Source organism: Triturus cristatus, chromosome 11 (genome assembly GCF_964204655.1).
Source record: "Triturus cristatus chromosome 11, aTriCri1.1, whole genome shotgun sequence".
NCBI lineage: Eukaryota > Metazoa > Chordata > Amphibia > Caudata > Salamandridae > Triturus > Triturus cristatus.
In genome coordinates this window covers 119,356,456-119,380,860 of record NC_140594.1, presented here as the reverse complement: position 1 = coordinate 119,380,860, position 24,405 = coordinate 119,356,456, and the positions used below count along the sequence as shown (strand labels likewise).

The 24,405-nt window shown below is 47.4% G+C and overlaps 1 protein-coding gene across 1 annotated transcript in view; it reads left to right on the top strand.

Annotated features, from left to right (window-relative positions):
- SLC5A1 (solute carrier family 5 member 1) overlaps nucleotides 1-24,405 on the top strand; it is a 279,347-nt gene that overhangs the window by 223,359 nt on the left and 31,583 nt on the right. Inside the window, exons 10-11 of the mRNA XM_085634551.1 lie at nucleotides 1,590-1,697; nucleotides 22,176-22,326. Of these exons, the coding sequence (XP_085490677.1) occupies nucleotides 1,590-1,697; nucleotides 22,176-22,326 (259 nt within the window). The remainder of the gene's footprint in view (nucleotides 1-1,589; nucleotides 1,698-22,175; nucleotides 22,327-24,405) is intronic.

Sequence of the window (24,405 nt, the reverse complement as noted above, 5' to 3'; positions counted from 1 at the left end):
ATGTGCACTGCATATTGAAGTATGTGCACTGCACACAGACCCAGTGGACACTGAACTATGTACACTAAACAAAGACACAGTGCACGATGAAGTTTGCACAGTGCACATAGGCACAGTGCACACTGAAGTATGCACAGTACACACATACACAGTGCCCACTGAAAAATGTACACGACACACAGGTACAGTGCACAGTGAAATATATACACTGCACACAGGCCCATTGAACACTGACGTATGCACAGTGCACACTAAAGTAAGTACACTGCACTCAGGCACAGTGCACACTGAAGTATGTACACTGCACACAGGGGCAGTGAAATATATACACTTCGCACAGGCCCATTGCACACTGACGTATGTACAGTGCACACAGGTCCTGTGCACACTGAAGTATGTACACTGCACACAGGCCCAGTGCACACTGAAGTATGTACAGTGCACACAGGCACAGTGCACATTGAAGTATGTACAGTGTACACAGGCACAGTGCAAACTGAGAATGTACACTAAACACAGGCACAGTGCACAGTGAATGAAGTATATACACTGCACACAGGCACAGTGCAAACTGAAGTATGTGCACTGCACACTGAACTATGCACCCTAAACACAGACACAGTGAAGTATGCACAGTGCACATAGGCACAGTGCACACTGAAGTATGAACAGTGCACACAGACACAGTGTGCACTGAAGTATGCACACTGGCACAGTGCACACTATTGAAGTATGTACACTGCTCACAGGCACATAGCACAGTGAAGTGTGTACAGTACACACAGGTACAGTGGACACTAAAGTAAGTACACTGCACTCAGGCACAGTGCACACTGAAGTATTCACACTGCACACAGGCACAGTGAAATATATACACTGCACACAGGTCCAATGCACACTGACGTATGTACAGTGCACACAAGCACAGTACATACTGAAGTATGGGCACTGTACACAGGCACTGTGAACATTGACCTATATGTACAGTGCACACAGGCACAGTGCACACCGAAGTATGTACACTGCCCAGTGCACTAGTGATGTATGTACACTGCACACAGGCCCAGAAACACCATTGGGAAAAGTATCCTCCACGGACACTGCCCAGTGCCCAGCTTCTGCCCAGGACACAAAGGAAAGGTCTTGCATTTACCCGTGTGTTTTTCTCATTGTATAAAAGTATTGGGGGACATTAGGAGCAGTTTAAATTCAGGAAGTGACTGCGGTAATAAGAAAAAAACCTTAGGACTTCATTGAGGTGGTCCGAAAACAGGACCAGGTGTAGACCCCACGGCACGTTTTACCCATGGAACTGGGACACTTGACATCTGATCTCGGTTTTACCACTTCACCTAGACATGCTGTAAATAAACATTGTATTATAAATATTGGCTAGGCCCACAGCACACACTATCTATATACCCTCTCACTGCACACGTCCGCTTTCTTTACCTATCTGCACTACCCACACCATCACTTCCTACAAAGCCCGGACCGGGCATTCTGTCACTCTGGGGCTGCCACCATGTTCACCAAGGCCTTTGTTTTCCCTTTGTGACTATCTCTTTCCTCTCCTTTGCTTCCCTCAGATGAGGTCCTGTGTGTTCTTCCAGCGGAATGTAAGGCGATTTGTGACACGGAAGTGGGCTGTACCAACATCGCCTACCCTAAAATGGTGGTGGATTTGATGCCAGATGGTAAGAGTGTCACCTTTGTCACCGTCTCCGTTCGCTCAATTTGCAAAGCCATTGTTACTGTCTGCACACACTCTGTTTGCAAAGCCTTTGTCACCATCTGTGCCCGCTCTGATTGCAAAGCCTTTGTCTATCACCATCTGTGCCCGCTCTGATTGCACAGCCTTTGTCACCATCTGCGCCTGCTCTGTTTGCACAGCCTTTGTCACCATCTGCGCCCACTCTGTCTGCAAAGCCTTTGCCGCCATCTGCGCCCACTCTGTCTGCAAAACCTTTGCCGCCATCTGCGCCTGCTCTGTTTGCAAAGCCTTTGTCACCATCTGCGCCTGCTCTGTTTGCAAAGCCTTTGTCACCATCTGCGCCTGCTCTGTTTGCAAAGCCTTTGTCAACATCTGCGCCCACTCTGTCTGCAAAGCCTTTGCCGCCATCTGCACCCACTCTATCTGCAAAACCTTTGCCGCCATCTGCGCCTGCTCTGTTTACAAAGCCTTTGTCACCATCTGCGCCCACTCTGTCTGCAAAGCCTTTGCCGCCATCTGCGCCTGCTCTGTTTGCAAAGCCTTTGTCACCATCTGAGCCTGCTCTGTTTGCGAAGCCTTTGTCACCATCTGCGCCCACTCTGTTTGCAAAGCATTTGCCGCCATCTGCGCCCACTCTGTCTGCAAAGCCTTTGTCACCACCTGCGCCCACTCTGTCTGCAAAGCCTTTGTCACAATCTGCGCCTGCTCTGTTTGTAAAGCCTTTGTCACCATCTGCGCCTGCTCTGTTTGCAAAGCCTTTGTAACCACCTGCGCCCACTCTGTCTGGAAAGCCTTTGTCACCATCTGCGCCCGCTCTGTCTGCAAAGCTTTTGTCACCATCTGCGCCTGCTCTATTTGCAAAGCCTTTGTCACCATCTGCGCCTGCTCTGTTTGCAAAGCCTTTGTAACCACCTGCGCCCACTCTGTCTGCAAAGCCTTTGTCACCATCTGCGCCCGCTCTGTCTGCAAAGCCTTTGTCACCATCTGCCCCTGCTCTGTTTGCAGAGCCTTTGTCACTGTGAGACCGGCCTCGTGGCGTGGGCCCTCCCGACCAGCAAGCCACCCTGCAACCGCACCTGATCCCCGATGTCAGACTTCCGGCCACCATGGCCCAACATCCTGATGGCCGGCCGGGCCCCAGGAACCCCCAAAGACCCCACCACGCATGCCCGGCCGAGGGAGAGAGAAACCCCCAAGCCAGTCCAGGAGGCGCCATCCCTGTCACACCTCTGGTCTCCTCCCCAAGGAGGGTTTCGATCGCCCACCAGGCCCCCGGTGACCGGGCGCCTCGCCTGCTGGGCATCTGGAGTCCCTCCCAGACCCACCTGAACAGATCAAGAGGACGAGCGACAGGAAATCCCGATACACCGCCCCCAGGCACGAAGACCCCTCTCAGCGAGGGCTCCGGACTTCAAAGAGGAGGGGGAGTATAACAAGGGGTGCTGAAGGGACGGGAAGAAGAGAAGACCTGGACGACGAGAGCCTGCTGACCTGGTCGCGGCTCGATCTCTCCCCAAACCGAAGAACGCTACCCGAACTCTGAACCATCTGAGCCCTGCTGACGCTGTCGCGGCTCCCCGAACTCTGAACCATCTGAGCCCTGCTGACGCTGTCGCGGCTCCCCGAACTCTGAACAATCTGAGCCCTGCTGACGCTGTCGCGGCTCCCCGAACTCTGAACAATCTCAGCCCTGCTGACGCTGTCGCGGCTCCCCGAACTGTGAACAATCTGAGCCCTGCTGACGCTGTTGCGGCTCCCCGAACTCTGAACCATCTGAGCCCTGCTGACGCTGTCGCGGCTCCCCGAACTCTGAACCATCTGAGCCCTGCTGACGCTGTCGCGGCTCCCCGACTCCGAAACCACCTGTGCCTGCTGAGTGACTCGCGGCACTCTCCTCCAGGAGAATTGGCAGAGATTGCCGAGAGAAACAACATCCCCCAGCTCGAGGATTGAGAGCTGTGCGAAGGATACTCCGCAGAGACACTGAACTCAAAGACTGTCCCGCTACCCCCATACCCCCTACCCGAGATCACCGCCGCTTGCGGCCCTGATTCAATACCTGCATTTCAGACCATAAAGATCCCGTAACACTAACGATAAAGAATACTGTCTTACGAAGAACTACTGTGTGGTGTCCCTCTGTAAGAGAGTGCAAACTCAGCGCGTGCGATCCTAGGTACGAGACCCTTCCAGGAAGGGCCTCTCCGCCCTTGCTCGGCCTAACTCTGGGAGAGGTGGGTCAATGGGTGGTCAGGAACATATTCCGAAGCCCCCCAGAGAACACCTTTCCAACAGTCACCATCTGCGCCCACTCTGTCTGCAAAGCCTTTGTCACCATCTGCGCCCACTCTGTCTGCAAAACCTTTGCCGCCATCTGCGCCTGCTCTGTTTGCAAAGCCTTTGTCACCATCTGAGCCCACTCTGTCTGCAAAACCTTTGCCGCCATCTGCGCCCACTCTGTCTGCAAAACTTTTGCCGCCATCTGCGCCTGCTTTGTTTGCAAAACCTTTGTCACCATCTGCGCCTGCTCTGTTTGCAAAGCCTTTGTCACCACCTGCGCCTGCTCTGTTTGCAAAGCCTTTGTCACCATCTGTGCCCACTCTGTCTGCAAAGCCTTTGTCACCATCTGCGCCTGCTCTGTTTGCAAAGCCTTTGTCACCATTCGCGCCTGCTCTGTTTGCAAAGCCTTTGTAACCACCTGCGCCCACTTTGTCGGCAAAGCCTTTGTCACCATCTGCGCCCGCTCTGTCTGCAAAGCCTTTGCCTCCATCTGCGCCCACTCTGTCTGCAAAACCTTTGCCACCATCTGCGCCTGCTCTGTTTGCAAAGCCTTTGTCGCTATCTGTGCCCACTCTGTCTGCAAAGCCTTTGCCGCCATCTGCGCCCACTCTGTCCGCAAAACCTTTGCCGCTATCTGCGCCAGCTCTGTTTGCAAAGCCTTTGTCACCATCTGCGCCTGCTCTGTTTGCAAAGCCTTTGTCACCATCTGCACCTGCTCTGTTTGCAAAGCCTTTTTCACCATCTGCGCCCACTCTGTCTGCAAAGCCTTTGTCACCATCTGCGCCCACTCTGTCTGCAAAGCCTTTGTCACCATCTGCGCCCGCTCTGTCTGCAAAACCTTTGCCGCCATCTGCGCCTGCTCTGTTTGCAAAGCCTTTGTCACCATCTGCGCCCACTCTGTCTGCAAAGCCTTTGCCGCCATCTGCGCCCACTCTGTCTGCAAAACCTTTGCCGCCATCTGCGCCTGCTCTGTTTGCAAAGCCTTTGTCACCATCTGTGCCTGCTCTGTTTGAAAAGCCTTTGTCACCATCTGCGCCTGCTCTGTTTGCAAAGCCTTTGTCACCATCTACGCCCACTCTGTCTGCAAAGCCTTTGTCAACATCTGCGCCTGCTCTGTTTGCAAAGCCTTTGTCACCATCTGCACCTGCTCTGTTTGCAAAGCCTTTGTAACCACCTGCGCCCACTCTGTCGGCAAAGCCTTTGTCACCATCTGCGCCCGCTCTGTCTGCAAAGCCTTTGCCGCCATCTGGGCCCACGCTGTCTGCAAAACCTTTGCCGCCATCTGCGCCTGCTCTGTTTGCAAAGCCTTTGTCACCATCTGCGCCCACTCTGTCTGCAAAGCCTTTGCCGCCATCTGCGCCCACTCTGTCTGCAAAACCTTTGCCGCCATCTGCGCCTGCTCTGTTTGCAAAGCCTTTGTCACCATCTGCGCCTGCTCTGTTTGCACAGCCTTTGTCACCATCTGCGCCCACTCTGTCTGCAAAGCCTTTGCCGCCATCTGCGCCCACTCTGTCTGCAAAACCTTTGCCGCCATCTGCGCCTGCTCTGTTTGCAAAGCCTTTGTCACCATCTACGCCCACTCTGTCTGCAAAGCCTTTGCCGCCATCTGCGCCTGCTCTGTTTGCAAAGCCTTTGTCACCATCTGCACCTGCTCTGTTTGCAAAGCCTTTGTCACCATCTGCGCCCACTCTGTTTGCAAAGCATTTGCCGCCATCTGCACCCGCTCTGTTTGCAAAGCCTTTGTCATCATCTGCGCCTGCTCTGTTTGCAAAGCCTTTGTCACCATCTGCGCCAGCTCTGTTTGCAAAGCCTTTGCCGCCATCTGCGCCCACTCTGTCTGCAAAACCTTTGCCGCCATCTGCGCATGCTCTGTTTGCAAAGCCTTTGTCACCATCTGCGCCTGCTCTGTTTGCACAGCCTTTGTCACCATCTGCGCCCACTCTGTCTGCAAAGCCTTTGCCGCCATCTGCGCCCACTCTGTCTGCAAAACCTTTGCCGCCATCTGCGCCTGCTCTGTTTGCAAAGCCTTTGTCACCATCTGCGCCTGCTCTGTTTGCAAAGCCTTTGTCACCATCTGCACCTGCTCTGTTTGCAAAGCCTTTGCCGCCATCTGCACCCGCTCTGTTTGCAAAGCCTTTGTCACCATCTGCGCCTGCTCTGTTTGCAAAGCCTTTGTCACCATCTGCACCCGCTCTGTTTGCAAAGCCTTTGCCGCCATCTGCACCCACTCTGTTTGCAAAGCCTTTGTCACTATCGACGCCCACTCTGTCTGCAAAGCCTTTGTCACCATCTGCGCCTGCTCTGTTTGCAAAGCCTTTGTCACCATCTGCGCCCGCTCTGTTTGCAAAGCCATTGCTGCCATCTGCGCCTGCTCTGTTTGCAAAGCCTTTGTCACCATCTGCGCCCGCTCTGTTTGCAAAGCCTTTGCCGCCATCTGCACCCACTCTGTTTGCAAAGCCTTTGTCACCATCTGCGCCTGCTCTGTTTGCAAAGCCTTTGTCACCATCTGCGCCTGCTCTGTTTGCAAAGCCTTTGTCACTATCGACGCCCACTCTGTTTGCATAGGCTTTTTCGCCATCTGCGCCTGCTCTGTTTGCAAAGCCTATGCCGCCATCTGCGCCTACTCTATTTGCAAAGCCTTTGCCGCCATGTGTGCCCACTCTGTTTGCACAACCTTTGTTTATCTTCGTTCTTATTAATGAAGCAGCACTTCCAGGGCAGCATTTTCCTGCAAAGCAAAATTACAAATTGACAATCGTTTAAAAAAATATTATGGATCGTTTTTAGCGTCCCCCAAATATTCCAGTACTTGAGTTAGAATAGTAAATTTGCCCTTCCGGCGCCACAAATCCTTTGCTGCCGGTGAATGACCGCAGAACAGAGTTACTTTCTGGCCAAAAAGAGCACTGGCTAGCCCTCAAGAGGGCTGTCGGGGGTGTGCCCCACCAGCAGTGGACGTTGGAAGCCGTGGCTGGCCCTAAAGAGGGCTGTCGGGGGGTGCCCCGCCAGCAGTGGACGGTGGAAGCACTGGCTGGCCCTAAAGAGGGCTGTCCGGGGTGTGCCCCACCAGCAGTGGACGGTGGAAGCACTGGCTGACCCTAAAGAGGGCTGTCGGGTGTGCCCCGTCAGCAGTGGACGGTGGAAGCACTGGCTGGCCCTAAAGAGGGCTGTCGGGGTGTGCCCCGTCAGCAGTGGACGGTGGAAGCACTGGCTGGCCCTAAAGAGGGCTGTCGGGGGTGTGCCCCGCCAGAAGTGCACGGTGGAAGCAGTGGCTGGGCCCTAAAGAGGGCTGTCGGGGGGTGGTGCCCTGCCAGCAGTGGACAGGGAAGCAGTGGCTGGCCCTAAAGAGGGCTGTCAGGGGAGTGCCCCACCAGCAGTGGACGGTGGAAGCAGTGGCTGGCCCTAAAGAGGGCTGTCAGGGGGGGTGCCCCGCCAGCAGTGGACGGTGGAAGCAGTGGCTGGCCCTAAAGAGGGCTGGCGGGGGTGGTGCCCCGCCAGCAGTGGACGGTAGAAGCAGTGGCTGGCCCTAAAGAGGGCTGTCGGGGGGGGTGCACCACCAGCAGTGGACGGTGGAAGCAGTGGCTGGCCCTAAAGAGGGCTGATGGGGGGGGCCACCAGCAGAGGACGGTAGAAGCAGTGGCTGGCCCTAAAGAGGGCTGTCGGGGGGTGCCCCGCCAGCAGTGGACGGTGGAAGCAATGGCTGGCCCTAAAGAGGGCTGTCGGGATGTGGTGCCCCACCAGCAGTGGACGGTAGAAGCAGTGGCTGGCCCTAAAGAGGGCTGTCGGGGGTGGGGGTGCCCCGCCAGCAGTGGACGGTGGAAGCAGTGGCTGGCCCTAAAGAGGGCTGTCGGGGGGGTGTGCCCCACCAGCAGCGGACGGTGGAAGCAGTGGCTGGCCCTAAAGAGGGCTGTCGGGGGGGGTGCCCCACCAGCAGTGGACGGTGGAAGCAGTGGCTGGCCCTAAAGAGGGCTGTCGGGGGGTACCCCGCCAGCAGTGGACGGTGGAAGCAGTGGCTGGCCCTAAAGAGGGCTGTCGGGGGAGGGTGCCCCACCAGCAGTGGACGGTGGAAGCAGTGGCTGGCCCTAAAGAGGGCTGTCGGGGGGTGCCCCACCAGCAGTGGACGGTGGAAGCAGTGGCTGGCCCTAAAGAGGGCTGTTGGGGGGTGGTGCCCCGCCAGCAGTGGACGGTAGAAGCAGTGGCTGGCCCTAAAGAGGGCTGTGGGGGGGGGTGCTCCACCAGCAGTGGACGTTAGAAGCAGTGGCTTTACACACGGGCTGGTTTCATCCTCGGAGGGCTCTCCTTGGATTCTCTCGTAGGGTCTGCAGTGAAGGTGAGATGGCCACTGCACTCCTTGCTCTCAAGCCTCCCTTGTCCTTGGAAAGGGCCTGGCTTCCTTCCTTGAGTTGTATGCTATAGGCCTCTGCTCATACATGTTCTTTACACTGCACACAGAGAGCCGCCATGCACGCTCAGGACACCGATACGTAATGGTGTTTATAATTCTGTATGGTAAATGTTCCCATTGGTATGGCTTCATGGCGCTGTTGGCAGTGCCACGTGTGAGGCGGTGTGATGGGTATTGTGTCCTAGTGTTAGTCTAAGAGGTTGGTTAGCAAGGTGTTAGTCACTGGGCTCTGGGTCTCTGCACTAATCCAGTAGGTGAAACAATATATTCACTAATGATCGCCTCTATCCAGACTCAGATGTCTTCACTAGTCCTACTCCCTAGCCAGATTCCAGATCTTCCACAAACCACTTCTCTAGTGAGACCTAATGCTAGACCCTAGTACGACTGAATTGAAGAAGCCCAACATCACCACTAACCTGTGTTCATAGTCAGGCACCAACTAGTCGTCCGTAGGACACCGAGCCAGAGCCCTAATACCTAGTCAAACTCGATGCAGGAACTCTCTCTTCATTAGTCCCAATCCCCAGCCAGACACAAGGCCAGAGACCTAAACCTGCACTAATGAAAGCCACAAATAAGACACCATTTCCAACTCCGATACATTGGATTATCACAGTCCCTATTCGGGCACCTCGCAAGAACTTCATTAATGCCTTCATTAACCATAGTTTCATTAATCATAGCTCTATTTTTGGAACATCTATATCTTCAGCAATCCCAGTCCCCAGTCAGGCACTCTGCCAGAACTCTGATACCTTCACCAATAATGGTCCCCAGGCAGACATCCTGCTACAACTCTAATCCCTGCATTAACCCAGGTCCTTAGTCAGGCTCTGTCTGTGCGAGAGCTGTGGGCCTCATTTACAACAAAATGACGCAGCCCTATGTTTTCTCCTGTGCTGGCGCACAATTGGCTGTCAAGCACCAACGCAGGCACTGTGGTGCAATTGTGCCAGTGTTGCAGGCATGATTGTTTTCCACTTTCTATGTGTGCTGCAGAATGCCGAATGCATAGAAAGAGGAAAAACGAGAAGAAATAGTCTGGGGAGGCATAGGATTCTGACGCATTCCCAAGTTTACAAAATGTTGTAAATCTCGGAATGCGGCGGAATCCATGGGTGTTGCCTTGGAACGCCCAGAGCAACACCCATGACACACCCCTTCATGCAAAGTGATGCGTGGAAAGGGGTCGTATTTACAAGGCCATGAAAAGCTAGGCAGGGTGCCTCCGCTGGTGTGTCAAAAAAAGTTACACACCGGCGTTGCAAGGGGGTTGTAAATAAACCCCTGTGTCTACAGTAATCCGACACACTAGACAGACACCATGCTAGAACTCTGATACATTCACTGATGACAGTCACAAATCAGAAACCATGCCAGCACTCTGATATCTTCATCAATGTTAGTTCCTAGTCAGACATCGAGCTACATCTATAATACCTTAGATAATCCTATTCCCAAATTAGACTCTATGATACAACTCAGAGCTTCATTAATCCTGGTTACTTTTTTGACACCATACCACACCTTCATTATTCATAGTCCCTAGTCAAACACTGTGCCAGAAGTCTAATAACTTAATTAATCTTAGACCTTAATCAGACTCCATTCCATATTGTTGTAACTGTTAATTCTCAATTGGTATCTCCCATGTTTCCTATACCCCCCCCCCCTCCTCCTCCCCTTTGTTATCACCCATGGAATGTTGTTAACGTTCTAAGTGAAGCGCCTCTCAACTGTGACTGAGGCTATGGAATTCGACTTAGACAGATTAAACTTTCATACCTAAAGGTTTCTGTCTTTATTACACTGGCGACGAGTTGTTGTGGGAAGGGCAACTGTCGTTTTCCCCTTCATCGGTGGCCTGCAGTCAGTCAAGGATGATTTATGAATTTAAATGAAGTTGCAAGCAAGAAGAAATACCCGACGGAAGGTGCAGGAGGAAGGACATCGCGTTGTGTAAAGCTTCCGCGTTTAAGATTCATCGTAGGAGGAGCGTTCATCACGTGAGGAAAGTCGCTGATCACGTGAGGGAGAGGCGGACTTTGTTTTATTCACGGACGGCAGTGTTCGCGCAGGAGGAGCGTCGGACCGGAGTGTGTGTGCACCGCGCATGAGCTCTGTGGGATAGATCGTCCATCTGCAGAATATAGAATCATACGGGGTTTGGCACCTACGTTGAGCAGGCGGATCAGAGGAATTGTGCGGGATGTGAAGTTACCCCGTGGTGGTCAGGTATTTGTGTGCTTATAGTTCTGAGGAGGCTCTGTTCAGCCTCGTGTAGGAGCGGAATAAGTACGCAGAGACATTTTGCCTTCCTTGTTTTCTCACAGGGGATTAATTGTGAAGGGGTTTGCGCATTATTTTGATTTTTGTTTGCTGTGGCGAAGTTTCTCAGTACTCTGACGCACCAGATGTAGGGGTCTCTCAGACTTTTCCTGGAACTGAGGCGCTAATTTTGACTTGCAAGTGGATTTAGACATAGAGACTTCATATTAAGGAAATTTTTGTTCTGAAATACTGCACCTTAAAGAAGAAATAAGAAATATATTCAGACATATTAGTATCTTGTGGGCACCCACAGTGTGTTAAATAGATTTGATTTTATTTCTTTAATATTATTCATAATGGCAGCGGCAAGTATGAGCCAACCACCCCCGTTTTTGTCAGAAGCAGGGGAACCAAGCATGACCTGGAAAAATTGGAAAAAAGGTTTTGAAACTTATTTGATAGCTATAGGTGCTAATGGTTTTTCTGCATTACACAAACAGCATATTTTATTACATAATTTGGGGGCGGAAGGAAGAAAAGTGTTTGACAGTTTACCTGAGGTAGAAGAGGATGATGAAGAAGTAGAAGAAAGGGATGTGTATACGTTGACGCTTAGGAAACTTGAATTACAATTTGCGGATGACATCAATGTGGTCCTAGAAAGACATAAATTTTATGGTAGAACTCAAGGTAAAAATGAGAGTGTAAGGAACTACATTGCCATTTTGAGAGGTATGGCCAACACTTGTGAATTCAACGAACTTACAGATTCCTTAATCAGGGATCAGCTTGTTAGGTGTACCAATAATAAAAAGATACAGGAGAAGTTACTAGTGGGGAATCCCGATTTAAAAAAAGCTATAGAGATCGCTAAAAGTATAGAGCATACTGCTGTATGCATTAAAGAAATGTCAGTTCAGAGTGATAAAGAAGTGAAAGAAGTTGGAGGAGAACTAAATAAGGTGTATGCTATCAACAGTAAAAAAAAGTGTGATGGTACAAATGAGCAACAGAGGAAGACTTTAGCTCAGGAGAACAGAATGAGATGTTTCAGATGTGGAAGCTCAGGACATTTAGCTAATAATATGGGATGCTGGGCAAGAACAGCGTTGTGTAGGAAATGTAACCGTAAGGGGCATTTTGCACGCATATGCAAGGACATGGCAGAGAAAAATGTGAATTCTATTGGCACCTATGAAGAAAGCAACAGTAAATGTGTTTTACAGGTTGATGTGGTTGGGGAAAATGGTGTGCATGTGATTGAATTACCAAAATGCGAAATTGAACTTGAGGGACAAAGGGTAGAAGTTTACGCAGATTCTTGTTCCCCGTTTACTTTCATAAATAAGGAAACTTTCCAATCCATGTTTGAGGAAAATACTGTAACACTGGAGGAACCCGATATAGTGCCTGTGGGGTATAACAAAGACCCTATACCATTGATGGGGATGACAGTTATGAAGATAATGTTCAAGGGAAGAAGCACGGTGGGTAGGGTCTATGTAGCAAAATCTGGTTCTAACCTATTGGGTTGGGCCCATCAGAAAGATTTAGGCATCAAGCTTGACCCCAGTGCTGAATGTCCGGTTCTGCTAGTGGATAGATCGGTGTGTGGTATGGATGTGGTTAAGGAGTTTCCTGAAGTGTTTACTGAGGAAATTGGGTGTCTCAAGGATTTCCAACACAAAATAATTTTGAAGGAAAGTGCTAAACCTGTAGCACACAAGTGTAGAAATGTACCTATATTGTTAAAAGAACCTTTAAAAGTAGAATTGGAGAAATTAGTGGAACAGAATATCATTGAAGCCATAGAAAGTGCTGAATGGGTGGCACCCATTGTCATCACCTCTAAACCTAATAAGAAAGCTATCAGGTTATGCATTGACTTGAGGGAGTTAAATAATAATATATGGATTGACAGACATCTATTACCCAATATTAACGAAATGCTGAGTCAGGTTGGGGATGCTGAGATTTTTTCCGTGATTGATTTGTCATCAGCATATCATCAAATAGAATTACACCCCACCAGTAAACATTTAACGTCTTTTATCACACCATTTGGGGCTTTCAGATTCTGCAGGATGCCATTTGGCTTGGCATCTGCAGCTGCAGTTTTTCAAAGAGCTATGCAAAAATTTTTAGAGGGTGTAAAATGTGTATTATGTTTCCAGGATGACTTACTTATTTTCGGAAAGAATGAAGAAGAACATGACCGGAATTTTAAAAATGTGTTGGAAAGATTGAGAATAGCAGGATTGACATTAAGGAAAGAAAAATGCCAAATTGGAGTGAAATCGGTTACATACTTAGGTCATGTAATCTCTAAGGATGGTATCAAACCTAAAATTAATTTGGTAAATGCGATCAAATCTGCACCTGAACCTACCACCAAAGAGGAAGTCAAATCTTTTTTAGGGTTGTTGGAATATTATTCCAAATTTGTAAAGAATTTTGCGGAAGTAACTTACCCTTTAAGAGCATTATTAAGGAAAAATGTGAGGTTTATATGGGATAAAGAGTGTGAAAAGGCTTTTAATGACTTAAAAGAGTGTATTACCAATGCACCTTATTTAGGAAATTTCGACACTTGTAAATCCACCATACTCACTACTGATGCTAGTATCAAAGGTTTGGGAGCTACACTAAGTCAAGTTGTAAATGGAGAAGAGAGAATCGTGGCTTTTGCGTCACGATCTTTGACGGATGCAGAAACAAGATACTCTGTCATTGAAAGGGAAGCATTGGCATGTTTTTGGGCAGTGAGGCATTTTAGGGTTTTCCTATGGGGAATTCCTTTTGTCATAAAAACTGATCATAAACCTTTGACTAATGTTTTTTCAGTAAAAAATATAGAAAGAACCACTCCCAGAATTTCTAAGTGGTTTTTGGGGTTAGAAGGATACAATTTTAAAATTGTATACATTCCAGGCCCCAGCAACCATGCAGCAGATTTTTTATCCAGATTACCTTTAAAGGGTAAGGGAGAAGATTTTGGTGAACCGGATGAATTTGTGGTGGCAACCATCACGGAGGGAATACAAGAAGATGAGTGGAGAATTTGCGTAGAGAATGATGCTGTGTTCAAAATTGTAAAAGAGCTTATAACCAAAGGGTGGCCCAATGAGTGTTCTAAGTTAGAGAGTAACATTAGAGGCTATTGGGATGTGAGAAATGAACTTTCCTTACAAGACGAAAAGGTTTTTAGGGGAAATAAACTTGTGCCTCCAGAGAATCTTCGAGAGAAAATAGTACTATTAGCACATGAAGGACATTTAGGCCGTAGTCTAACAAAAAATAAGATTAGGTTACATTATTGGTGGCCAGGAATGGACTCAATGATTGAAAAGAACCTAAGTCAATGCATAAGTTGCGCACAAAGTGACAAGAGCAAACATGTACAGAAAGGGAAGATAGCAGCGGTGGAGGTACCAAATTCTCCTTGGAATAAACTGGCACTTGATATCATAGGTCCCATTGATGTTAAAGGGTTGAGTGGTAAATTTATCTTAACGTTAGTGGATTATCACTCTAAATGGGTCGTGATCAGGACAGTTGACAGTGTGGTTACTAGTACAGTGATCGCATTTCTACAGGATGTATTTAGAAGTGAGGGCGTACCCCAAATTCTAATAACAGACAATGGGGTACAATTTACGTCTTCTTTAATGAAGGAGTTTTTACATACTTTCTCCGTAAAACATCAATATTCTGCTCTTTACCTTCCCCGAGCCAATGGCCTTGTAGAACGGGTGAACAGAATGATCAAGGATTGTATTCAACTGAATAGTTTGAAAGGCACAGATATAAAGAAAGAATTAGACAACATGATTTGGTCATATCTTATAACACCCCATTCTGTTACTAAGATAACACCGTTTCGAGCCCTTAAAGGAAGGGAACCTGGCACCAAATTGAGTCCGTTATGGTTGGTAGGAAATCATGCGGAGGAAGTCAATCGTAGAGAGATGATGGAAAGAATAAGAGGTCATCAAGATCGTTATGTTGAGAGGTACAATGCCAAGGTATCTGAGAGAGAAACTAACTGGAAAGAAGGTGATTGGGTAAGGGTAAAGTTACCCACCCATACACCTTCAGGATCCTCTAAATTTTCAGGAAGAAAGAGGATTTGCAAAGTTTTCAAAAATGTTGTTTGTTTGGATGATGGTCAAAGGTGGAGCCAGGACAGAATTGCCAAGGATAACAGCATTGGTAGTTCCAACGTAGGTGGCACACCTTCAATAAAGGTCTATGGAACAGAGAATTCTATACACGATGGTAGAAATTTGAGAACTCAGTGTAAAAAACCTTTATGGCACAGAGATTATAAAATGACATAGTTGCTATGAAGAACTCTTTTAAATTTTCTGTATGGTAAGAAGATGTGTTGTAACTGTTAATTCTCAATTGGTATCTCCCATGTTTCCTATACCCCCCCCTCCTCCTCCCCTTTGTTATCACCCATGGAATGTTGTTAACGTTCTAAGTGAAGCGCCTCTCAACTGTGACTGAGGCTATGGAATTCGACTTGGACAGAATACATTTTCATACCTAAAGGTTTCTGTCTTTATTACACATATCTCCGATCCAATAGCTGAAAGAGGCTGGTCAAATAAAAACCAATGGTTCAAGGGGTGGCAAAAGGTCTGTTTGACAGCTGCATTATCAACCCAAACCTAAAAAACATATCTGCTCCAGCTAGGCATGAAGGTGGATAGCTCCATATGTACGGCTAGAAGATCTAGGATTGATGGAACATTTCCAGCTTTCCAGAATATATCCGCCTTTCATCTGTCTTTTATTAGACAGAATAGAGAATAGAGATTCCCATGATCAGCCAGGTGAAATAGGTAGAGTACTCCCTCTATTACTACTAAACTTACTGTTGAAGACTGGACTTTGGGTAAAGATTCTTAATACTGTTTTGGGCTCAAAGAAGTCGAATTCTAAGACAGACTAGTCTGTCATAGTGGACCTTGGTGAAACCCCGAAACCGGTCCTAGGATGCTTGGTTCCAGTCCAGGGAGGACCTGGCTTGGCAGTTCGGGCTGGACTGTTCCCTTGAGGCACAGGGTCAAGACTGATTTGCATATGGCTGGGTTCAAACTGGAATGGCATGGTGAGCAAAAAAACGATGGATTTAGGCCCAGATCTCTGGACTGGGGTGAATGTATGACATTGTTCTGCATTCTGTCCATCAACTGTTGTTTTTGTAGTTGACCTTCTTATCAAGTGATCCCAAAGAACTTCTCTGGATGGCCATTCAGCTAAGAACCAACAGGGTCAATTGTGGTGTCCTCCAGAAAGCCTCCATGGAACAAATGAGGACACATGACACACGTCATGCCTCCTGACCAGAATAAACATCTGTACTCTCACCGCTCTACTGTTCCCTATCCCTGATGGTGAGCTGGGTATCCTCTGATATGAATTTCCTTTGGACTGGAATGTAGCTTGGTGAGCTCATTCAAAGAGGCTCATTGGGCCAACACTGGTGGATTTGTGGTCCATCCACAAATCCTATGTGCTCCTGGAGTGGGTTTTGCACTTGTTTTGGAGAATAACCCCCACTCAATAGACCTACAACTCAACTCAGCCCATCTACCTCCTAATCGTAAGAGTTATATTCATCCTTGCGGGGATTTAAATGACAAAGTTGTTACCAGCTGACTTATCCCACTGGCTAAAAAGTTCCAAAAGCCCCAAAATATCCTATGACAATATGCAAGATACAAAATTAATGGAGAATGCACCATCCAACAGATCCAAAAGTCACCTTCTTCTCCTTCGTCCACTAATCAAACACCCTTATAGATTATTTAGTTGGCTACCTCTTCGATGGCAACCTGTTGCGTGAACCATCGAACCATCTAACCTACATGAGCTTTCTATTATGCTTGCATTAATATCATGATTACTACCCTGAGATGCCTTCCGAAGACAAAACCCTAGAGTCTAAACGAGGACGTTCATATGGACCCAAAGAAAAATGCATACATCAAGGGTACATGGAGATCCTACTTCATGGAAAAATGGGAGTGAACCTCACTTTGAAACCATGTGGGAGTTTATGAAAGCATAAGATATATATAAATGCATCTGCTTCTATAAATAGCAAATTCAAGAAAGAAACTACAACTATAGTAAAGGAGATAAAATAAAACTAAGAAAACACACATCAAAACAGGCTGTCTGGAGACTCATTTTAATTTGAAAGCTTTCAATCAGAACTCAAATATGAATTTAATAAATTGCTTCTAAAAGGGCAGGATACAGTCTGATAGTGGTAAACCCTTATGGCAAGCTAACAACTCCCATAGAATAGAAGAGACTACAGTGAACTCAGGGAATCAAGGCAATTTATAAAAACTTTAAAAAACAGGCATACATCCACCAGCCGGATCAATATAATCAATACTCTTAGATATTTTTTTACAAAAGCTTCTATACACCAACAGGAACATTTAATGAATGAATATCTGTATCATCTCCCCCATCAACATTACAGCAACAGAAAAACATCTGACTGGCATCACATCTAAGTTGAATATTGTAGTGGGTAGAACTGGTCTTAACCTCTTGAATTTAGTTGAATGCAGTCTGTGTTTGAGATATCTTATGACAGATGCAGTTAATGAGTTACGCTTTTACGTAAGGCGGTGTGCCAGATAACCTTCTATTCGAGGCTGGGGTTCGATGGAGAGATCACTCATTGGTGTAATCTCCGGTTCAAGGGTTCAGCTCTGAATTTACCTGGCACTCGCGCCTGAGCGACAGGGATGCGACAGCGACAGGAACGGAGCTCTTATTCACCAGAGGGACGATTCCATTGAATCTACATCAAGACTAATGCAGGATAAAATACTACACAGGGTGTATTTTCACCTATCAGGGCTGTTTGCCCGGGTACCTCACTCATGTCCTGATTGTGTTTGTTGTCCTATTGAAGAAGGCACCTTTTATCATAGCATCCGGGGGTGTTCTATGATGCGCCTGCTCTGGGAACCAGTCCACTTGGAACTCTCATGTATACAGGGAGTGACAGGGACACTGTCCCTGATATAACCAATGTGGCCACATAGGATGGTCTTGATCGCCTCAATTCGAAACTGTCTCTGTACAGGCTGGGCCTGAAGACAGCTAGAAGGGATACAGCTTCAAAACGCATAGCAGGCCAACCCTCAGCCTGGGGAGGGGAGGATGGGCATGGACTGGAGCATGGATGACCATTGAGAACATCAATACATACAGGTCAAGTTTTACGAAGATGTGGGGGAAGATCTGGTTGCCTTGAAGGAGAGTTCGACTGATTACTGCGTGAAGGAGTGAATTTAGCTGTTTGCACAACTATGGATTCTTGAACCGGTTATAATATATCTGAATGTTGCTTCTATGAACTTTTTACAGTCCTTGCGCTTGATGTAGCCTTTTTTTAATGTTTTTTCCTCAACCGGTCATCCATGTCCTAACTCAGAATCTCACTACGCACTGTATATTTGTGTACGCCATGTGCTGTTATTAAAGTTTTACAGTGGAAAACTCAATAAAAGTATGTTAAAAAGACAGAAAAAAATACTTGAGGGGTCAATGAAAGATACAGCAATCCTGAAAGCTGTTGGAATAGTACCTTCATGGATAGCCCCCAATCCTGATGACTTCACCAGTTTATGCCAAAGTCTTAGCCACTGGGCTCAGAAAGTTAAAGGGCAACTGATAGGACCTTCTCAAATGGGCCATACTATAAGTTGTGCAGCCATTTCACATTCAGCATAGGTGGTTGTAACTTTAGAAGCTGACAATAGCATTTGAATCAGTCTCTTTGCAGTTTGTACTCTAGTGAAGGCAAAGCTTGGAGATAGTTTTATTGCAAGGGTAATGGGGCTCTACTAAGAACGGAGGCTTCTATTAGGACAAATGTGCTGCCATCCGATTACTTCATTCTAAACCAAGGTGCTCCTCAAGTTTGCCCGCTCCCTCCCTACTCTTCCTTCTATGGCTCAAGCCCCGAATCCGTCCCATTTGTGAGCATGTTGGGCTTGATTCACAAAGGTAAACTGAGACTAAAGTCTAACTTTAGTTCTTTCGGTATTCACAGAGGGCATTTACGAGTCGTAAAGATAGGCTTTTGTCTCAGTTTAAATTATGTTTTGGTCTTAAGTCTTACTGAGACCAAAAGTTTAGTCTCAGTTAAAATTAAGACCAAAACTTAAGTTAAACTGAGACAAAAGTCGATCTTTACTACTCTTAAATGCCCTCTGTGAATACCGAAAGTCGTAAAGTTAGTAATTCGTCTCAGTTTACCTTTGTGAATCGGGCCCAAAGGCTTTCATGGAACTCTAGCTGCTAAGAGTGCGCGCAAAGAGGCTGCTTATGCAGAGAATGTCATAATCTTTGCTTTGGTGCAGAAGTTATCTTCCCAAAGTATTAAAATGAGCACCGGATAGTCAGTTGTTTCGGGCAGCTCGCTTTTTATTAACCAAGGTAGAATATATCATATGGCATTGGATAGCTGACGTACTAAGAATTTCCTAAATGACACCGTTTTAGGGCACCTTTACTGCAAACACAACATGGAAGAAAGGTGACTTTCAATGCTGCTATCTCCATTCAGCAAATTATAGATTTAATACAAAGGTGGTGCACTAACTTCCTAACATGATGGGGAAGGCTGGAGTAGGTCATGATTAGCAATCATCAATTACACAGCGTGCATGATCCCAAAGAGGTTGGCTGGAGAGCTATTGATGACAAAGGCCAGGGGGACACTCTTTCGGTCATACAAAGAAACACAATGGGTAATATCATAAAAGGATTGCGCGGGAGACCATCTGTAGCTGTTGCTAGAAAGGGACCTTTTGGGCTCTACTAAACAATCATCCCTTCGAATTCCAAATAACGCCCCCAAACAAACATCGCCAAAAATCATAGCAGATACTGCAGAGACACTTGGGTAGCTCAGATAGAGGCCAAACATCAGACTGTGCGGTGCAACATTCCTGCTACTGCAGAATAATAAAGAAAGCCAGTTTCAAGGACCTATAGTTGATAGGGTGGCTTGGAGAAAAGTGGACCTTAAACAAGTCAATAACTTAAAGGAAAATCAAACTCCCTTGTCTTTCTCCCTCCTACAGTTTACATTTGATCCATGTAACCTGGATCTTGATGTATTTGTGGAACTTAAAGGGGTCATCTGGTGAATAATGTCACAACAGGACGCAAACCCAAAACAGACGCCATCAACCAAAGAACATTTTAGAATGCTGATTGTTGCCGATTGTTAGAGATGCAGGGCTGGGTAAAGGGATCTGCATGTTTTCCCTCTACACTTGATGCCCCTTTTGAAGCCTCCATCTCAATACTAAACCTCTGTCGGGTGAGATTTCTTTCCCACCACCCACAGGGGTGAGATCACCTCTTCTTGAGTATCTGCAGAATGGTTTCCAGGCTGCAAACACTGAACTGGAGAAAGCTAAAACTGGGTAGTTGTTGAATTGGAGAAGAAATCCCTACTGAGTGCAGCAAACAAAATATTTAGATGAGAATCCTTCTTCAAATCACCCTTCATGAAAAAAGCCCCGCCATGGTACACCCCCTCAAGAAATGTAAGATCAGAAGGCTCTTTCAGAGAAAACTCTCTCAGATACAAAAGATCTAAAAGGGGTGGCAGCAGTTTTGTGGTTAGAGCCGCGACAGCCTGGAATCTCCTCTCGCTCTATCTCAGATCAGCCCCTTCCCTGTCTCAATTTAGGAGACTGTTGAAAACCTGGCTTTTTAATCTATGATTTCACTTCCACCCCTCTCGCCGCTTCTGCGTCAACGCCAAGACACCCTCGAGTATTCGCTGGGCTTTATAAGTAATTTTAACAAAGCATAACATAACATAACATGAACAAAATCTCTAAATTGCTTTTCTCAAGCAAAGTACCATCTTAGAAAAATGTACGACATTGACCGCTAATAGACCACCTTTCAAGGTAGGCTTAGCAAAAATATAAGTATGTTGGCCATCTGGCGGGGAGCGCGGCTCCATGACCCTTTTGATGTTCAATGCTTAAAAAATCCACTTTTTACAGTCTCAGGTTAATCTAGAAATGAATAAGATCTTCGATACTAGGTGGTCTTGAATAAAGGTTTATGCTATTAGAACAAACCTAGACGTGAAGGTGACCACCCTACTACGCTTGGACCTGCTGTTGGCTCACTGGCTTCCAAAACAGTGATGCGTAATGAAAGAACACGAACAGAGTATCAGCTCATGGAGGGCGAAACATGTTTACTATGCCTGCATTGATGACAACCGCCTGTCCAGCAATAAACTCTAGGAAGATGGGAAGCCTGTTTACTTCACACCCTTCACACTGCTGTAGTTGCATGGGTGAAGCACTGTACAGGGGATCCGAGGGGGGATCTCCCTTGGCCATCTTCCTCCCATATCTGGCAGCATACGTCTTCCTCAAAATGGAACTCCTTTCCTCGCTGACCCCATCTCCCCTGGGCAATAAGTCACACTTAGGTCCAGAACTATTCAGACTCGACCTAGCTTTCGATAATGTCTCATAGTACTTTGTCTCACAGACTCCGACATCCTCTGACGTATGTCTTTAGACCCCCTGAGCAGGATGTAGAAAGGACATGCCATAAGAATTATCAACATGTTCTGAATCCGTCTGATACCGGGTGTGACTAGCACAGGACGCACATAGCATGGACCTTGAGAGTTTATGTGTCAGATATTGTCGCGGGAGTAATACAAATGATGTATTGTTGATAGGGCTTGGGTAGTCGCTCTCAGGTCTCTGGGAGGTGGTAACTGTGAAACAGCTGAAGACAGAGACTTGGTAATGTTCCTGGGAGGCCGAGCATCCACTATTAACGACAACAGAGGTTACAAAGACACGTATCTCTTTACGCCTCTGCTCTGCATCACCTTTTATATAAATATTGAAGTCGAGTCATGTTTTGTTTAGACCCTGTGGTGACCCGAGTGTGGTCAGTAGGTAATGCCATTAATAATGTAAGCATTTAAGTAAGTATCCATCTTGTAGAGCGTGCAATGCCAAGGCGTCTGAGCACCACCGGGTCCAGAGTAAGACCACCAACTCTTTACTTGGTTGAATTGCAGAACAGCCGTGGTTTTCGCTGCTTTCTATGAGGGAGTAAGTTGGATATCAATCGTAGTTCCAGCGCATGGAGTTCCATAGTTTGCTGGCTCAGAAAGGGAGTCTCCCCTCCCTCCACCCCATCTACCCGTCCTGGTTTTTTCACTACAACCAATCTTGCGGAGCGCGACCTCAAATTCCGCCCCGGAGTGCACCATGCAACATTCTTCTTGAAATGGTTGGGGCCTGCCATGCAGGGCCTTGTGGACTATGCACTATGCATGGAACCGTACATGTAAATCTGTCGTTCATGGGCAGCCAGTGCAGGGCCCTAATTCCTATGGAAATTGGTGCAAATTTGGGGAGTAATGTGCACCTGACCCTGGGTTTTTTCTGTTTGCAGGGCTGCGCGGCCTGATGCTTTCGGTCATGTTGGCCTCTCTGATGAGCTCCCTCACCTCCATCTTCAACAGCGCCAGCACCCTCTTCACGATGGACATTTACACCAAGGTGCGACCCAAGGCCAGCGAGAAGGAGCTCATGTTGGCAGGAAGGTAGGTTCAACCTTGTGACCAGGTCAGCATCATACACAAAGGTAGGGTAGCCCTTGGAGCACAGTCGATGGCACAGTGCATGGGTTACATTGGGGTCTAAAAGGGACATGCTGGAATAGATGTGGCACCATGAAGGGCACAGTCAGGGACATAGAGAATACCAAACAATGATCTTATGCAGCGATTGGCATGGAGTCATGGCATTAGGGGTAAAAGTGGGCGGGCCAATGTGTGAGGGTACACTTGGTGCACAGAGCAAGGGCTGTAAGTAGATATGAATGTGTGAGACTGTAACTACATAAGAAGTAAGTCAAGGTTACAAGTGGGGTCCAATTTGTGAGGCTGTCTACAGAATAAAACCGAGCCAGGTTTACAAGTGGAGGTGAATGTGTGAGGACGTCTTTAGATGAGAACCAAATTAGGGTTACACATAGGTTCCAATGTGTGAGGTTATCTACAGATGAACACTGAGTCAGGGTTACAGGTGGACTCCAGGGTGTGAGACTGTCAATAAACGAGAAACGAGAACTGAATTAGTGCTAGTAGGTGCTGTCAATGCAACAGAACCGAGATAGGGTAACAAACGGAGTCCAACGTTTGTTGCTGTCACTAGACCAGAACTGCATTAGGGGTAGAAATGGAGTCCAGTCTGAGAAGATGTCACTAGACAAGAACTGCAGTAGGGGTAGAAATGGAGTCCAGTGTAAGAGGATGTCAAAAGACCAGAACTGCATTAGGGGTAGGAATGGAGTCCAGTGTGAGAAGATGTCACTAGACAAGAACTGCAGTAGGGGTAGAAATGGAGTCCAGTGTAAGAGGATGTCAAAAGACCAGAACTGCATTAGGGGTAGGAATGGAGTCCAGTGTGAGAAGATGTCATTAGACAAGAACTGCAGTAGGGGTAGAAAGGGAGTCCAGTGTAAGAGGATGTCAAAAGACCAGAACTGCATTAGGGGTAGGAATGGAGTCCAGTGTGAGAAGATGTCATTAGACAAGAACTGCAGTAGGGGTAGAAATGGAGTCCAGTGTAAGAGGCTGTCACTAGACAAGAACTGTATCAGGGGGAAGAAATGGAGTCCAATGTGAGAGGCTGTCACTAGACAGGAACTGCATTAGGGGTAGAAATGGAGTCCAGTGTGAGAGGCTGTCACTAGACAAGAACTGCATTAGGGTTCGAAGTGGAGTCCAATGTGAGGCTGTCACTTGGCAAGAACTGCATTAGGGGAAGAAATGGAGTCCAATGTGAGAGGCTGTCACTAGACCATAACTGCATTAGGGGTAGGAATGGAGTCCTGTGTGAGAGGCTGTCACTAGACAAAAACTGCAGTAGGGGTAATTGTAGAAATGGAGTCCAGTGTGAGAGGATGTCAAAAGACCAGAACTGCATTAGGGGTAGAAATGGAGTCCAATGTGAGAGGCTGTCAGCAGACAGGAACTGCATTAGGGGTAGAAATGGAGTCCAACGTAAGAGGCTGTCACTAGACAAGAACTGTATTAGGGGCAAGAAATGGAGTCCAATGTGAGAGGCTGTCACTAGACAGTAACTGCATTAGGGGTAGAAATGGAGTCCAGTGTGAGAGGCTGTCACTAGACAGGAACTGCATTAGGGGTAGAAATGGAGTCCAGTGTGAGAGGCTGTCACTAGACAAGAACTGCATTAGGGTTCGAAGTGGAGTCCAATGTGAGGCTGTCACTAGACAAGAACTGCATTAGGGTTCGAAGTGGAGTCCAATGTGAGGCTGTCACTTGACAAGAACTGCATTAGGGGATGAAATGGAGTCCAGCGTGAGAGGCTGTTACTTGACAAGAACTATGTTAGGGTTAGACATGGAGTCCAACGTGAGAGGCTGTCACTTGACAAGAACTGCATTAGGGGTAGAAATGGAGGCCAACGTGAGAGGATGTCACTAGACAAGAACTATGTTAGGGTTAGACATGGAGTCCAATGTGTGCAGCTTTCAATACACAAGAACTGAGTCGGGGTTAGACACTTCATCCAATGTATGAGGCTGTCAATAGACAAGTACTGAGTCAGAGTTACAAGTGGGAACCGATGTAAAGGGCTTTCTATTGATGAGA